This window comes from Alosa pseudoharengus, unplaced genomic scaffold (assembly GCF_046254945.1).
Source record: "Alosa pseudoharengus isolate Yale_2024_CS ecotype anadromous, Long Island Sound unplaced genomic scaffold, YU_APseudo_1.1 YU_APseudo_1.1_scf_5, whole genome shotgun sequence".
Taxonomy (NCBI): Eukaryota; Metazoa; Chordata; class Actinopteri; order Clupeiformes; family Clupeidae; genus Alosa; species Alosa pseudoharengus.
In genome coordinates, this window is record NW_027468837.1 from 30,117,094 (window position 1) to 30,130,369 (window position 13,276).

Genomic DNA, 13,276 nt, shown 5'->3' on the forward strand with positions numbered 1-13,276 from the left:
GTGTTGAGATAAAAATAATTCCAGTGGAAAGAACAAGACCCTACAATAATGTCACCCTGCACAGCTCATGCCCAAATCTAGCAGAGCTCTTGCTGACAGGGCACAAGTGTCTCTATATAACACAGCAGCACCAGGCTTCTCTCAAGACGAACCAGCTCTAAAGGTGAGTGACACATTTGGGAATTGTTCAGCTCAGTAATACGTCACAGATATCATGTGCAAATGCCTATTGATAATTAAAAACTACCCAATTGTTTTTTCCACCACCTAGTTGAAAGCAGTTATCTACGTCTTGGGAGTTTAGCAGGTATGTACTAGTTGATGCCACGAATATGTGATAATATAAAAGAGCAAGCCTACCAGACGAAACCATGAGGCACACTTTATCAGGGGAATTAAACAATTTCATGGCTCATTCATGAATGACAGGGTGTAAGCGCCAGGGATGAGGAGAGAGTGTGGAGACTACTCATGCTACAGCTGGTTACAGGAAGTAACAGACACTTTCTCCCCCACAGCAAAGTGCCATCATGGGGGACGCAGAGATGGAGTGCTTCGGCCCAGCGGCCATCTACCTCCGCAAACCTGAAAGGGAGCGTATTGAGGCCCAGAACAAACCATTTGATGCCAAATCAGCCTACTTTGTGACTGACAAAGAAGAAGATTATGTCAAAGGAGTGCTGGAGAAACGAGAGGGTGGCAAAGCCACTGTCAAACATCTAACGGGTGGCAAAGTAAGATATCACATTTTATTATCCTCCCTTTTCACTTCTTTTCTACTACACTGTGACATTTACATATTCTATGATGTTGGTTTCTTTCAATTAAGAGTCCACATTGCTCTCTATTTAAACGTCTGACAAGCACAGCAAGACAGGCAATTCATGTATTGTGTGTGTCTTGTCTTGAAGACATTGTCTCAGCTCTGTGACATATACTATGTAGGTTTTGTTTTAATTGAAAGTAGACTGTGGTTTGTATTGAAATATCTGGTCAGTATTACAATATAAGCTATGCGTGTCTGAAGAATAACTACATTGTAGAAATAAAGCATGTTTATACTGTGAAGCTTCACGTGTTCAATGTTCAGTGATATTCAGCTATGGGCATAAAATACTGACATTTACTATGCCTTGCAGACGGTCACTGTGAAAGAGGATGAGATCTTTCCCATGAATCCTCCAAAGTATGACAAAATTGAGGACATGGCCATGATGACCCACCTCCACGAGCCTGCTGTGCTGTACAACCTCAAAGAGCGTTATGCAGCATGGATGATCTATGTAAGATACATAACAGATCTTGGTTCTTCTCACAGTACATTACTACAAAACAATGTCTATGTAAGAGCTACAACCACTACAACCACTACGTCTCTGTTACAGACCTACTCTGGGCTGTTCTGTGTCACTGTGAACCCCTACAAGTGGCTCCCAGTGTACGATGCTGTGGTTGTAGCTGGGTACAGAGGCAAGAAGAGAATTGAAGCTCCACCCCACATCTTCTCCATTTCTGATAACGCCTATCAGTTCATGCTCCAAGGTGGGGTGTTAATTGTTTACAAAAATAGAAAAGTGCAAAAAACAGCAATATACTGAGAACTTTTATACTGAGCACAGCATCTCCTTCACTCCTTTTCTCCCTCAGATCGTGAAAATCAATCCATCCTAATCACGTATGTACTCCTCCAAACTACATTTTAAAAATGAAAATGAATAATGAAAATTAAATGGATGCATGTTTGGACTGAAAGCACATGACTATTATGTTCTCTCTCCTATTTGTTTCCAGTGGAGAATCTGGTGCTGGGAAGACTGTCAACACCAAGCGTGTCATCCAGTACTTTGCAACAATTGCAGTGTCTGGAGGAGCAAAGAAAGAGGCCACCCCTGGCAAAATGCAGGTGAGTAGGAGAAACATCAGATCAGATTTATATTCATTTTTTGGTTAACAACAGCTTCACTAAATGACCTCACTTCTTCTCCAGGGGTCACTAGAGGATCAGATCATTGCAGCCAACCCTCTGCTGGAGGCCTATGGTAATGCCAAGACTGTGAGGAATGACAACTCCTCCCGTTTTGTAAGTATTTATAATAATTACTTTTTATTTAATTTCTTTTCAAAATTACTTTATTTTTACTAAAAAAAATCATCAAACATTTTTCAGGGTAAATTCATCAGAATCCATTTTGGCACAACTGGCAAATTGGCCTCTGCCGATATTGAGACATGTAAGTGGTCATCATCTACTATTAAAATAAATATTCAGTATAATTTTAGAAACCTAATCTATTATCTTATTATCAAAAATGCCATGCCACAGATCTGCTGGAGAAGTCCAGAGTGACATTCCAGTTGTCTGCTGAGAGGAGCTACCACATCTTCTACCAGCTTATGACTGGACATAAGCCTGAGCTGATTGGTATGATAAGCATAAGTACAATTATATATGTATATGTTTATGTAAAATAAAACTGGTGTGTCTCAACACTGTTGACTGTTCTTCTATCTGAATTTTAGAGGCACTTCTCATCACCACCAACCCATATGATTTCCCTATGATCAGCCAAGGTGAAATCACTGTAAAGAGCATTGATGATGTGGAGGAGTTCATTGCCACAGATGTAAGGCATCCACATGAATACTCATTTTTACATTGAAGTTGGTTTTATGGAAATTATGAGTCATTCGTATTCCAACTTGATCTTCTTAGACGGCCATTGACATTTTGGGCTTCACTGCTGAGGAGAAAATAGGCATCTACAAGCTTACTGGTGCTGTGATGCATCATGGGGCCATGAAGTTCAAGCAGAAGCAGAGAGAAGAGCAGGCTGAGCCTGACGGCACTGAGGGTAAGATTTGAAAGGTTTTCTAAAACTCCAACTTACTATCTCTTTAACAGCACACAAAATTAAATTATGTGATCAATAAACTTTTTTTCAAATTAAGTTTTTAGTTTCAAGTTCCATGTAATACTTTTCAAATTTTTGTTGATATTTGGTAATGTAATGCCTCTGCTGTAAAGTGATTGGAAATTTGGCTACTTTTTGTTAAGTGACATTTATTTTTTTTATCAGTGGCTGATAAAATCGCCTACCTCATGGGTTTGAACTCTGCTGACATGCTGAAGGCTCTGTGCTACCCCAGAGTGAAGGTCGGAAATGAGATGGTGACCAAAGGTCAAACTGTGCCTCAGGTTAGAAACATGATGCTTGACAAATTATATAAGATGTTTTGTACAATTATGTATTTACGATCTTATTTATACCTGACTAGGTCAACAATGCTGTCAGCGCTCTGTGTAAGTCAGTCTATGAGAAGATGTTCTTGTGGATGGTCATCCGTATCAATGAGATGCTGGACACCAAACAGCCAAGACAGTTCTTCATTGGTGTGCTGGACATTGCTGGATTTGAGATTTTTGATGTAAGTGATTTTGAAATAATAATAATAATAATAATAATAATAAAAGTGATCTACTATTTATTTTTAGTTAACACAATAATTCAGGAATTCAAAATGTTATAAATGTGTTTGTACTTGAATATGTATCTTTTTCCCTAAATACTAGTTTAACAGTTTGGAACAGCTGTGTATCAACTTTACCAATGAGAAACTGCAACAGTTCTTCAACCACCACATGTTTGTGCTGGAGCAAGAGGAATATAAGAAAGAGGGAATTGATTGGGAGTTCATTGACTTTGGTATGGACCTGGCTGCCTGCATTGAGCTTATTGAAAAGGTAAAGTCAATAATTCAAAAATATGCATATTTACATAATAAAAAATAAAGGTATCCAATGTAAAGCTATATGTTCTATATCTCAAAGCCAATGGGCATCTTCTCCATCCTTGAAGAGGAGTGCATGTTCCCCAAGGCCTCAGACACTACCTTCAAGAACAAGCTGTATGACCAGCATCTTGGTAAAACCAAATGCTTTGAGAAACCCAAACCAGTAAAGGGCAAACCAGAGGCCCACTTCTCCCTGGTGCACTATGCCGGCACTGTGGACTACAACATCAATGGCTGGCTGGATAAGAACAAGGACCCACTGAATGACTCAGTTGTGCAGCTGTACCAGAAGTCTGCAGTGAAACTGCTGGCCTTCTTGTATGCATCTCATGCTGGTGCTGAAGGTAGACATGGTTACGTTGATTATGATTTTAAGATATATGATGTATCATCATATCAGTAACTGTCACATCACAGCTACACTGTTCACTGGTCAGAGTCCACAAGTCCAAACGTGCTTCTTGTATTTGTTTGATCTTTCAGCTGAGGGTGGTGGTGGTGGTGGTGGCAAGAAGGGAGGCAAGAAGAAGGGTGGTTCCTTCCAGACGGTGTCTGCTCTGTTCAGGGTGACTTTATGGTTGATTTATATATAAATGATCAATGTTTTGGAACCGCTTTTGACTAAAAGATTGTTGATGTGTTTAGTTACTTGTTTTAAATTGTCTATACTTAACCACAGGAAAACCTGGGCAAGCTGATGACCAACTTGAGGAGCACTCATCCTCACTTTGTGCGCTGCTTGATTCCCAATGAGTCAAAGACACCAGGTGAGTAAAATGTCATAATAATTACATATACATGTAATCAAAATTGATGGTACGTAAACTCCCTATCTTCTCTTTTATTGAAAATATATCCTTCACCTTACAGGTTTGATGGACAATTTACTAAGCTGTTTTTATAAAGAAAAGCATTCAGCGCGTCACCTCAATTGTGTTTGATTTCCTCAAAGGTCTGATGGAGAACTTCCTAGTCCTTCACCAGCTGAGGTGTAATGGTGTGCTGGAGGGTATCAGAATCTGCAGGAAGGGCTTCCCCAGCAGAATCATTTATGGTGACTTCAAGCAGAGGTGACTAGAATAATTTAATGATTAATACTTATTAGAGGTATTAAATCGATTTAAGTGTTAAGTGTATTAAAACTAAAAATAAGGATAAGAATTATTATTCATATATTAGTATATGGTAAAGTAGAGCTAGTCATAGCAATCCCCTGGTAGTGTAGTGGCTAAGGAAGTGGGGCAGTGGTAGCATAGTCACTAAGGAGGTTGTGGCTAGATGGGATACAGCTAACAACGGAAGTCACGTAACAGATAGTGAAATCTCCATAGAAATAAACAGTATCAGGACAGGAAGTAACCTAACCCTAATCCTAACCCTAACCCTTAGCTGTATTCCTTCTAGACACCACCCACTAAGGAAGTAGGCTAGCATGCTAAGGAAGTTGGCTAGCATGCAGTAGCCTGAAAAGTTGTGGGTTCAATTCATGGGTTCCACTGTGCCCTTGAGCAAGGCACTTAACCCCGAGTTGCTCTGGGACAATGGCCCTTGTAATACAATTGAAATATGTTAGTCGCTTTGGATAAAAGCATCTGCTAAATTGATGAATGTAAATGTAATGTTGCACCTATTCTTTCTCTTAAATCTAAGATACAAAGTGTTGAACGCAAGTGTCATCCCTGAAGGACAATTCATTGACAACAAAAAAGCCTCAGAAAAACTTCTGGGGTCAATTGATGTGGACCATACTCAGTACAAGTTTGGACACACAAAAGTAAACCAATTTCATTCAATTTTTAACAACAGACCTATAGACTGCATCTGTGAGAATATCTGAAAATACCCTTTTCTGTTACCTCTTGAAATTATCCACAGGTGTTCTTCAAAGCTGGTCTGCTGGGTGTCCTTGAGGAGATGCGAGATGAGAAATTGGCAACTCTGGTCACAATGACTCAGGCCCTCTGCCGTGGCTTCCTGATGAGGAAGGAGTTTGTTAAAATGATGGAAAGAAGGTAAGCTTGAGTTAAAATACTACTTTTATGATACAGTATTTTTTATCGCAGCTGCAGAATAAAATATAGATTATAAAATGGATAGTTCTGGTATTTGATCATGATTGGCTGAACCATATTCAAGGCTGTTGTAAAACGCTGAAAACATACAAACAGAACTGCAATCGCATTACATCAGTATTACTGTGCCTATTACTAGGTGCATCTGTGTCCAGCTTGGCAATCATTGTAGCAGAAACTACATTGCTTGGCAGAATTAAAACGGTTTTATATCAAAAAAATATTGCATTTTTGTTACTGAGTGCTTATTTTAGAAATAAATTGCATATACATGAAGTAACCATCTCATATAAGCAATAAACCCTTGGCCTTTGCACATGTAGATTACAGAATTTACACTATGTGCATTCAATTTGCAGAGCAGTCTTGGAAAACTAGTCTAATATCCTCAAGTGTACACGTTGCTGTCACGTCTGGTGTTTACTGAAAGTTAACTGTTGTTGCATACACTTCACAAACAGAACGCTGCATTGAATTGAATTGAATTTCATTGAAATTAATATGGACTTTTTTGTTTAACAGAGAATCCATCTTCACTATCCAATATAATATCCGTTCATTCATGAATGTGAAACATTGGCCATGGATGAAGCTGTACTTCAAGATCAAGCCACTTCTGAAAAGTGCTGAAACTGAGAAAGAACTTGCTAACATGAAGGAGAACTATGGGAAAATGAAGACAGATCTGGAGGCTGCCCAGGCAAAAAGGAAGGAGCTTGAGGAGAAGATGGTTGCTCTGCTGCAAGAGAAGAATGACCTGCAGTTAGCTGTAGCAGCTGTGAGTACTGTTCTATTACCTCTGCCAGGAAGTAATGTTTTCGGTGTGGTTTATCCATTCGTCTGTCTGTGTGCAAAATCTACTGCCCTGATGTCCATGAAACTTGGTGGAAAGGTGTAGCAGGGTCCAAGAACAATAACCCAATAACATTTTGGAGTAGATAGATATATATATATATATATATATATATATAGATAGATAGAGAGATAGATAGATAGATACTTTATTGATCCCCAAAGGGAAATTCAATATCCGACTCAACCGTACAACTGTAGCGATTCAGTTTCACTTACACTACTGTTGTGTAATATGGCAATCTGGTTTCCCCTGTACTGTTCAAAGCAAGGAAATGCATTTCTTTTAAGGCAGTCTCACCCAAAACAGTAATTTTGGAGTTCACAAAATAGCATGTAGGTGTTCTCATGACATGGAATTAATAAATTAATGCCAGAGTGTAGCGTTTCCATATCAAATGAATTGCCTAAAGATGATGTACATCTGATGATTATTATTGTTGGATGGTGTTGATGGAAAAGATGACCCCGCAACATTTTGGAGTAGATCCGACTCACAGGGCAACTGTTGTGTCATATGGCAATCTGGTTTTCTCTCCAGTGTTCAAAGTAAGGAAATGCATTTCTTTACAGACAGTCTTACCCAAATTACAAATTAGCAAATTAGCGTGCTGGTGTTCTCATGACATGGAATTAATAAATGAATGCAAGCATTTCCATATCAAATAAATTGCCTAAAGATATCTGATGATTATTATTGCTGGTGTTTATATTTACGTCAACACATTTAACATTTAAACCGATTACACACTGATATCTCAAGCTTCAAAACTTGCAGAGACAAGAGCTATATGGGGAGGTCTGCACTCTGTGAGTGGCCTTCTAGGAGTTGTAGGAGTTGCGGTTTGACTATAATTGAAAACCGTTGTATATGAAAACCGTGTAGCGTCACTATTATAATAGTTTCTGTATATAATTGTACTATATCACTAATTCACACCAGGAATCTGAGGGCCTCTCAGATGCTGAGGAGAGATGTGAGGGTCTCATCAAGAGCAAAATCCAGCTGGAGGCCAAACTCAAAGAGACGACCGAGAGGCTGGAGGATGAGGAGGAGATCAACGCTGAGCTGACTGCCAAGAAGAGGAAACTGGAGGATGAGTGCTCTGAGCTGAAGAAAGACATTGATGACTTGGAGCTCACCCTGGCTAAAGTGGAGAAAGAGAAACATGCCACAGAGAACAAGGTTAAAGTCATTTTTGTGGTCTACCCATTACATTGATTCAATATGGCAGAATATATAGCATTGTAAAATATACTGAAATCACATCCCCTTAGGTTAAAAACCTGACAGAGGAGATGGCATCTCAAGATGAAGCCATTGCTAAATTAACTAAGGAGAAGAAAGCTCTCCAAGAGGCACACCAGCAGACTCTGGATGATCTCCAAGCAGAGGAAGACAAAGTCAACACTCTGACCAAATCAAAGAGCAAACTTGAACAACAAGTGGATGATGTAAGAGTGCCACATGATACACAACACTAAAAAATATATCATATTCACATGGTGATGATAACTTAATATTCAACATATTTCTATCACAGCTCGAAGGATCGTTGGAGCAAGAGAAGAAGCTACGCATGGATCTTGAGAGAGCCAAGAGAAAGCTTGAAGGTGACCTGAAACTGGCCCAGGAATCCATAATGGATCTGGAGAATGACAAGCAGCAGTCTGAAGAAAAGATCAAGAAGTAAGGGATTTACATACATTTGATAAGAGGAAAACAACACCAGCATGCCATTGGCCAGTGGCATAGAGTATTTGACACTAAAATGCATGATTTATTATGCCACTTTTTTAATCCTTAAAGGAAGGACTTTGAAATCAGCCAACTTCTGAGCAAGATTGAAGATGAACAGTCATTAGGATCCCAGCTTCAAAAGAAGATTAAGGAACTCCAGGTGATCAGTGGTTTGAGAAATATTCTCAGTGTGTTTGTTTGTTTGTTTAATTTAAGACCATTTCAGCAACTAAGGCTATTTAATGGCCAGACTGACAGGGGAATTCTCTGTGTAATAATATAAAATGCATGCTTGATAATAACAGTCTAAACACATTCCAGGCTCGCATAGAGGAGCTAGAAGAAGAAATCGAAGCTGAACGTGCAGCACGGGCCAAAGTGGAAAAGCAAAGAGCTGATCTCTCCAGGGAACTTGAGGAGATCAGTGAGAGGCTTGAGGAGGCTGGTGGGGCCACTGCTGCTCAGATTGAGATGAACAAGAAGCGGGAGGCAGAGTTCCAGAAGCTGCGTCGTGATCTTGAAGAGTCCACCCTGCAGCATGAAGCTACTGCTGCCGCTCTCCGCAAGAAGCAGGCCGACAGCGTGGCGGAACTGGGTGAGCAGATCGACAATCTGCAGCGTGTCAAGCAGAAGCTGGAGAAGGAGAAGAGTGAATACAAAATGGAGATTGATGACCTCTCCAGCAATATGGAGGCTGTTGCTAAATCCAAGGTATGAAGAGATAAGAGCCAGTTGAGTTGTGTTTTAAAGCTATTTCCTCCATGGATAACTTACATGAGATTTCTTTCAGGCTAACCTTGAGAAAATGTGCCGCTCCCTTGAAGACCAATTGAGTGAACTGAAGTCAAAGAATGATGAAAATGTCCGTCAGTTAAATGACTTCAGTGCACAAAAAGCCAGGCTTCAAACTGAGAATGGTAAATGCAAAAGGCTAGCAAATATGTTCATTCTTCTATTAAAACCCATACCACAAATGGATTTTTTCCTTTCATACTACGACACATAATGTAAAACAAATAACTTTCAGGTGAATTTGGCCGCCAGCTTGAGGAGAAAGAGGCTCTTGTCACTCAGCTGACAAGAGGCAAGCAAGCTTATACCCAGCAGATTGAGGAGCTGAAGAGGCATATAGAGGAAGAAGTTAAAGTAAGTTTTGCCAAGTTGTAAACATTGTAGCCATTAGGTGGGTGTCCATCAATGATTTCTAATCAAATTATTGCTTCAGGCTGGTCACAATTTCTTTGCTGGCCAGAAATTGCATTTGACCATCTAATATTTTCAAATTCCTCTTGAAAGGCCAAGAACGCCCTGGCTCATGCTGTCCAATCAGCTCGTCATGACTGTGACCTGCTCAGAGAGCAGTTTGAGGAGGAGCAGGAGGCCAAGGCTGAGCTGCAGCGTGGAATGTCCAAGGCCAACAGCGAGGTGGCTCAGTGGAGATCTAAATATGAAACTGATGCCATCCAACGCACTGAGGAGCTGGAGGAGTCCAAGTAAGACATAGTTAAACATTTTTTTATTTATATATAAAAAGTGTTTTGTTTTCACCCATTCAAAAGATGCTGAATTCCCATTTTATATTTCATATCTATGAAACATTTATTACTTATAGGAAAAAGCTTGCCCAACGTCTCCAAGATGCTGAGGAGTCAATCGAGGCTGTGAACTCGAAGTGTGCCTCTCTGGAGAAGACCAAGCAGAGACTCCAGGGTGAAGTGGAGGACCTCATGATTGATGTCGAGAGGGCTAATGCACTGGCTGCCAACCTTGACAAGAAACAACGAAACTTTGACAAGGTATAGATGTACATGTAGCATGCTTCCTTGAAAATCATGTACATAATAGTTTTAGCATGTCTTTTCCTCTACACACGTCCATGCTTTATCAGGTCCTGGCAGAATGGAAGCAGAAGTATGAGGAGGGCCAGGCTGAGCTTGAAGGTGCTCAGAAAGAAGCTCGCTCTCTCAGTACTGAGCTCTTCAAGATGAAGAACTCCTATGAAGAGACTCTGGATCAGTTGGAGACCCTGAGGAGAGAGAATAAGAATCTACAACGTAAAGAAGCCTAAATAAAGAACCAGTTGATATGTTACTTACACAAACAGAATATATATATATAAAAAAAATAATACTTCTTCTGAAATGACGTAAACTTCTGAAATGATGTAAACAATTACATACCAAAAGCACTAGAACATTGTTTTCCTGCAGAAAAGTTCTTTCACAATTTCTCCATTTCAATCTGCAGAGGAAATCTCTGACCTCACTGAACAACTTGGTGAGACTGGCAAGAGCATCCATGAGCTGGAGAAGGCCAAGAAGTCAGTGGAGACTGAGAAATCAGAAATCCAGACAGCACTGGAGGAAGCAGAGGTAGTATTGTCACCTTAGAGGATAACATTTTGATAATCGAATTATTTGCTTGATGTCTGAATATTTTAGATATTCAAACTTCTTCTGTAATAGGGTACACTGGAGCATGAAGAGTCCAAGATTCTTCGTGTCCAACTGGAGCTTAACCAGGTCAAGAGTGAGATTGACAGGAAGCTGGCTGAGAAAGATGAGGAGATTGAGCAGATCAAGAGGAACAGCCAGAGGGTGATTGACTCCATGCAGAGCACTCTAGACTCTGAGGTCAGGAGCAGGAATGATGCCCTAAGAGTCAAGAAGAAGATGGAGGGAGACCTCAATGAGATGGAGATTCAGCTGAGCCATGCCAATCGCCAGGCAACTGAATGTCAGAAGCAGCTCAGGAATGTACAAGGACAACTCAAGGTATCAGATACTCCAACATACAACAGACCAGTAACACATAATAATACCTTTTGTTAACTAATATTATGTTACACAGGATGCCCAATTACACCTTGATGATGCTCTTAGAGGACAGGAAGACATGAAGGAGCAGGTTGCCATGGTGGAGCGCAGGAATGGCCTTATGCTGGCTGAGATTGAGGAGCTTAGAGCTGCTTTAGAGCAGACAGAGAGAGGCCGCAAAGTGGCCGAGCAGGAGCTGGTGGATGCCAGTGAGCGTGTTGGACTGCTGCATTCCCAGGTAAGACAATTATGAAGTGCACACTTTTATATTTTTTGCTGGTTGCGCCTTATGCATTAACAGGTAAAACTGTCTTTAATTTGATAATGATATTCAGAACACCAGTCTCATCAACACCAAGAAGAAGCTGGAGGCTGACTTTGTTCAGATCCAGGGAGAAGTGGATGATACAATCCAGGAGGCCAGAAATGCAGAAGAAAAGGCCAAGAAGGCCATAACTGATGTAAGGAAATGATGGTGCAGTATTGTATACATATGGACTTTCAATATTACCCATTCAAAATGAAGAACAGTTAATTCAGTTCTGAGAGGAAATGTGAGGCAGTTTAAATATGCTATGTTTTAACTAAAATACTGTTGGGACATTTTCAGGCTGCCATGATGGCTGAGGAACTGAAGAAGGAGCAGGACACCAGTGCTCACCTGGAGAGGATGAAGAAGAACCTGGAGGTCACTGTCAAGGACCTGCAGCACCGTCTGGATGAAGCTGAGAACCTGGCCATGAAGGGTGGCAAGAAACAACTCCAGAAACTGGAGTCAAGGGTATGATATTTGGAATATGCACCAGTTTTAAAAATACATGATACATACGTAATATGTTTTTTGATAAACAAATCTTTATTTAAAAGGTGCGTGAGCTGGAGGCTGAGGTTGAGGCTGAACAGAGACGTGGAGCTGATGCTATTAAAGGTGTCCGCAAATATGAAAGGAGAGTCAAGGAGCTCACCTACCAGGTAGGCTAGCTATGTTCATGGATTTAAACCATGACATACATAGTAGATGGCAAATATTGACTGGATTATCAACATAATTGTGCAGACTGAGGAGGACAAGAAGAATGTCACTAGACTGCAGGATCTGGTGGACAAGCTGCAGCTGAAAGTGAAGGCCTACAAGAGACAGGCTGAGGAGGCTGTGAGTAAAGTCATTTTGTTTTTGCGACAGGTAAACTGGTTCTGGTAATTATCTGAGACAAAAGAAGGTACTGCTTTATCAACTAAAAAGATGTATTCACTAAAACCACAGGAGGAGCAGGCCAACACTCACCTGTCCAGGTACAGGAAGGTGCAGCATGAGCTTGAGGAGGCTCAGGAACGTGCTGACATCGCTGAGTCCCAGGTCAACAAGCTGAGGGCCAAGAGTCGTGAAGCTGGCAAGGTAAAGTAATAGGTCATATAAATTAGAAAATGTTTGACTAATTATTTGTATCATACAGTAAAATAATTCCTAGGGCTTCTAAAGAAAAACTGCATGTAATAGATATACAAAGAACTACATATAATAGATATACAAATATACTATAAAAATAACTTTAAATAACAATAATTTTACAAGCAGCCAAGTTGTCTTGATTTGGTTCTTTCCTCTATGTTTTAGAGCAAAGATGAAGAGTGACCAGTGAAGTCCTAACTGCCAAGGAGTCATAGAATATGAATTCCCTAATAAACTCAATTAAAGTTAAAAAGCTACTCTTTGCTTCTTTCCTTTCTCAGATATTCTTCTAAAATATAAATACTTGAATGCATATTATGGTTATGAAAAAAAAGCACTCAATATCTCCATAACTGTGCCAAAAGTACTCAATATCTCTATCTGTGCGCTTAGACCTTTTCTGTCCTAAGACCCCTGAGCAGTGCCAGGCCTTCTTACACTTCTTTGATGACAAAATTAGCTAAATTTAGCACTCCTTCAACCCCAATGCTATCTCTCTCTCTCTCTTCTCCTTCTATGGGCCCTCAGCTCTCCCATTTTACCGCTACTGACT

The 13,276-nt window shown here is 40.2% G+C and overlaps 1 protein-coding gene across 1 annotated transcript; it reads left to right on the forward strand.

Moving 5' to 3' along the window:
• Positions 1-527: 527 nt before the first annotated feature.
• LOC143104578 (myosin heavy chain, fast skeletal muscle) lies at positions 528-12,906 on the forward strand. The gene is made up of 39 exons (XM_076268693.1): positions 528-734; positions 1,140-1,283; positions 1,386-1,542; positions 1,648-1,675; positions 1,792-1,903; positions 1,988-2,080; positions 2,168-2,231; positions 2,324-2,422; positions 2,521-2,624; positions 2,714-2,852; positions 3,078-3,196; positions 3,277-3,426; positions 3,572-3,742; positions 3,830-4,136; positions 4,276-4,358; positions 4,472-4,559; positions 4,745-4,862; positions 5,443-5,566; positions 5,668-5,804; positions 6,387-6,642; positions 7,660-7,902; positions 7,995-8,171; positions 8,261-8,406; positions 8,527-8,617; positions 8,779-9,168; positions 9,248-9,374; positions 9,485-9,603; positions 9,754-9,950; positions 10,070-10,253; positions 10,346-10,511; positions 10,705-10,829; positions 10,923-11,231; positions 11,308-11,511; positions 11,609-11,734; positions 11,884-12,054; positions 12,141-12,245; positions 12,331-12,426; positions 12,538-12,669; positions 12,889-12,906. Exons 1-39 carry the CDS (start codon positions 531-533, stop codon positions 12,904-12,906), a joined length of 5,823 nt encoding a protein of 1,940 aa, XP_076124808.1. The 5' UTR covers positions 528-530.
• Positions 12,907-13,276: the final 370 nt, after the last annotated feature.